A 4,566-nucleotide genomic window follows, 5' to 3' on the forward strand; every position below is an offset into this window, starting at 1 on the left:
AAAAAAAATATATACTGAACATGAAAAAGGATGATGGGCCCATATTATCTGGTAAGAGTAATTAATAATCACTTAGGGATCATCTAACATCAGTATTCAAAAACAAAAAGCAATTTAAAGCAAAGAGTCATCTAAAAGACAAAGCAACTCCTATTTATGTTTAATATTCATCTTTTAAGGAAAATATATATGAAGTAGAAGTTTCAAAAATACTATAAAAGGGTTAAGAAGTCCAATATTGCGTCATAAAGTAAAATAAAAGTTAGGAGTCCACACTTTATAAAACTAATAAAACTAATATGAAACCCCTTTAGCTAAAATAAAATCATATGGCAAAAAAAAAAAGACTGCAAATGACATCAGTCAATAATATGAAGGAATATAAATTCTACCATATACTGTTCTTCATGTTGCCCCGTCAGAATAATTGCTTTCTGCCTAACTGATGACATGTTGACATTTTTCACTATATAAATTAATCCTCTTCTTACTAAGTTAATCTTTCTGACTTGAGTAACTGTACCACTCTAGAACAATATAAGGTTTAAAAAACAAAACCCAAACTACTGTACCTTTGCAACTTATCAACTGCATGTACATTTGCTTCTTTTTCTATTAAAAATTCCACCATTTGCTGTTTGTTCTCACAGCAAGTAAAAATGGTGAGTTCATCCTGTAAAAGTGCAAAAACAATTTATAATTTACAAATTACATATTTCCATACTGAATTTTAAAACTTATAAAGGATCCTCTAAACTCAAATATATAATATAGAAAGTACTCTCACCCTCTGTGCTTTCACCAGCTGCTCCTTCTCTTTCAAATAGCCCTCCACAGGGGGCCTGGGTGGCTCAGTCGGTTAAGCATCTGCCTTGGGCTCAGGTCAGCTCAGATCGTGATCCCAACGTCCTGGGATCCAGCCCCAAGTCAGGCTCCCTGCTCAGAGGGGAGTTGGCCTCTCCCTCTGCCCCGCCCCTATGCTCCTGCTCTCTCGCCCACTCTCTCTCTCTCTCAAATAAATAAATAAAATCTTTTTTAAAAAATAAAATAAATAAAACTAAATTAAATAGCCCTCTTCCACCTCTTCAACAGATTAACTGCAGTCATTCTCCAAAACTTACTTCATTGACTGGTTCCAAGAACCTTGGCTTCTATCACAGTATTTATTATGGTATACTCTAGTTATTTTATTGCACCCCCTCTAAACCAAGAGCTTCTTGAGGAAAGGGATTATTTTTTTTCTCTATGTCTCCAAAATCTAAAACATAGCAGTAAATGCTGTGTTTTTATTGAGTTAACAACCTAAATGATTATCTCTGGAGTAGTGTTTTTTAAATTACATTCCAAAGAACATATACTTTGCTGGAAGGTAAGTACTGTGCCCCAATAGAAACATTCAATGATCATCTATGTTTGAGAAATATTACAAAACTGCACTATATATCTAGCAGAAAAGAAATCTGTTTAAATTTGCTTATCCCCATTTGACAATACTTTTTTGTGGGAAACATTAACATTTGAGAAATTAGAGTTTCAGGGATATAGTTTTGAGAGCTTTCCAATAAAGATGAAGGTTTTCGGGGTGCCTGGGTGGCTCAGATGGTTAAGTGTCTGCCTTCGGCTCAGGCCATGATCCCAGGGTCCTGGGATCGAGCCCCACATCCTGCTCGACAGGAAGCCTGCCTCTCCCTCTCCCGCTCCCTCTGCTTGTGTTCACTCTTTCGCTGTCTCTCCATCAAATAAATAAATAAAATCTTAAAAAAAAAAAAAAAAGATGAAGGTTTTCTCCAGGTTACACAAACATGCTTGATTCTCTTCTATCAATGGTATCAGGATCCCAGATGGCAACATAAGGCACTCTTGATCCAAATGGGTCACTGAGGAGATGGACTCGGAATTAAAAGAGTGGCTTTGGGACAATTGGGTGGCTCAGTCAGTTAAGCGACTGTCTTTGTCTCAGGTCATGACCCCCGGAGTCCTGGGATCCAGCCCTGCATCAGGCTCCCCTGCTTCTCCCTCTCCCTCTGCCCTTCCTCCATACTCATGTTTGTTCTCTGTCTCTCTCAAGTAAATAAAATCTTAAAAAAAAAAAAAGTATCATTAAAGTGAAATCTTAGACAATTAAGTTATTTCAAAATCTTTTCATTCAGGGAATGTAGGAGCTTCCAAATACGAAAAACTGACCCTACCTATGTCAACCAACAGTGTTTCTGTAAGGGCAGTGGTAGAAATAATGCATGTCACAGAAACAGAAGGTGGACTGGGGAGCGTGGTCATCAACTACTCCCCACGTACAGTTACCACCCCACTGAGGAACTACACAAGGCTGAGCAGGAACTGCTCTCTGAAATGGGAGACCCCAATGTGGTACGTGGCGGGCAGAGTGGCTACAAGCACAAGTAAATGCCCCTGTAGGATGTCATGACCTGATCCCCTTGCTCTCATTTTCAGAACCTTGGGGCCTGGAGCGCCCAGGGCCTGCAACCTGCTGCTTTCTCCTCCTACTTGCACTCACCCAAGTTACCCCACTGGGTCAGCGTCTCCCACCCATTCCCAGCAGCACCCATTTCCTCAGCCCCTGCACAGCACCCAGCCTCCACCACCTCCACTCCCCTCTAGGCCTTCAATCCTTTGTGGGCTCTGAGCCCACCATCTACTCCCAAGCACTAATGGGAAGATTTTCTTTCTGGGGTGCAAGGGTGGCTGGGAGACAGAACTTCGCCCTCTCCATGGGCATCACCTTTCTCTAGCCCTCCCTGCCCTGGCTTTGGAGTTGTGTCCAGGATGACAGGACCTGATGTATAGAATTCAGTATATGTATTTATTACACATATAAATAAATACGTAAATAAAATGTGTTGTGGCTAAAAAAATTTATATATACATATATATATTATTTCAAATACTTTATAAATACAGTTGATCTGTACCTTGTTTCTCACTTCAAGATTTGCATGGTGTAAAAGCAGCTTCTCTGCTATTGATGTATTCGAACCAACGGCGGCATAGTGGAGAGCAGTATTGCCAGCAATGTCCATAAGATTTGGATCAGCACCGTGTTCTAGAAGAATAGTCACGCATCTCTCATTCTGACATTGTACAGCCTGTCAGTATTATACCAAGAAACAGAGTGTCAATTCTGGGAATTTAAAGTAAACATGCCACAGGTTTCACCAATTTGTTATGTTTAAATGCAATAAATTTCCATTCTAAGTAATTAAATCAAATCCATCTCAGGCAGACCCAGCTGCTTCCACATACCTTCATCAGAGCAGTCCTATAACCTTTATCAAAGAGGTCAAGCTGGCATTTCCTCTCCACTAGGACAGCAACGACATCTGGACGGCCATTGGCACAGGCCAAATGGAGAGCAGTCCTACGAAAGTGAAAGAACTTTTTAGGAAATTATAGTGCACTATGTCAAACCATGCAATTAATTCATGTAATTGTAAGCATTAAATAGCATCTTATTCCTATGACTCCAAAACAAAGATTTAGTTTTCTTTTGAAGAAAGTACAATATTTATTAGTGATTCTTCACCACACTAATAAAGAGCAGCCTATCTGAGTAGGTAGAGCATGACCTCAGGATTCAGCTTAACTTGGGTTTGAATCCTACTTTAACTCTGTCACTTAACAGTTATCACTTACTTAGCCTTATCCTCAATTTCCTCATCAACAAAATGGGGATAAAAATAGTTATCTCGGGGCCCCTGCCCAGCTCAGTTTGAAGATCATGTGACTCTTGATCTTGAGGGTCGTGAATTCGAGCCCCATGTTGGGTATAGAGATTACTAAAAAATAAGAATAATAAATAAAATAAAGACTAGTTATCTCACAAGACCTCGGCGTGATGCTTAAATGAGAATCTATGCAAAGTTTGTTACATAATATTATTATAACTATTACTATTACTACTATTTTACAAAGACAACACCCAATTAGGTAAAGTGAAACAGTTATGCCTACTTTGTAGATATGTTTTAAGGATTCGCAGGAATACTTCATTTCAGGGATTCTAAGATGCTCATTTTGTCACCTTTTAATATCTCTGACATTGGAATGCAATTTATAATTCAAAATGTCTTACAACTATAATTGGCAGAATTGTTTTAAAATTTCTTAGTGATACAGAAAATACTGGGGCATCAGACAATCTATGGTGCCTTACATTACATGAAATAATGATATAAACAACAGGTCTATTGCAGTTCTAGTCATACACCTGGCATTTCAATAAATTTTAGTTCCTAAAAGCATTATGGGAAAAGAGGACTAAAATAATGGAGAATGTTTTTTAAGTAATTCTTACACGGATTTTCAAGAAACTTTAAGCCAAAGGAAACTCAGGATTTAAATAAACAGGGACAGCTCATTTTATTAAGTATTTAGATTTAGAAATCACATGAAAATCAAGTACTACGAATTATCAATATTAGTATTTAATACTATTATAAATTTCAAAAGGTCAGGTTAAGGTTAACTTTTACAATTTCCTATCTTCAGAAATGTTTTCATCTGAAAGGAAGGAGGAAAAGCTTTAACTGAGATTAAGTCCTAATACTT

The 4,566-nt window shown here is 38.0% G+C and overlaps 1 protein-coding gene across 1 annotated transcript; it reads right to left on the reverse strand.

Annotated features, from left to right (window-relative positions):
- Positions 1 to 567: 567 nt before the first annotated feature.
- LOC116629707 (putative ankyrin repeat domain-containing protein 20A5) lies at positions 568 to 3,425 on the reverse strand (the record flags this gene model as incomplete). Its single annotated transcript, XM_032399946.1, has 3 exons — positions 3,262 to 3,425; positions 2,931 to 3,104; positions 568 to 673 (listed from the first exon to the last, which is right to left on the reverse strand). Coding segments are annotated over exons 1-3 (286 nt in total), but the record flags the coding sequence as incomplete, so codon positions are not given.
- Between the last annotated feature and the right edge of the window lie 1,141 nt (positions 3,426 to 4,566).

Source organism: Phoca vitulina, unplaced genomic scaffold (genome assembly GCF_004348235.1).
Source record: "Phoca vitulina isolate PV1807 unplaced genomic scaffold, GSC_HSeal_1.0 scaffold2311, whole genome shotgun sequence".
In the NCBI taxonomy this organism is placed as follows: Eukaryota; Metazoa; Chordata; class Mammalia; order Carnivora; family Phocidae; genus Phoca; species Phoca vitulina.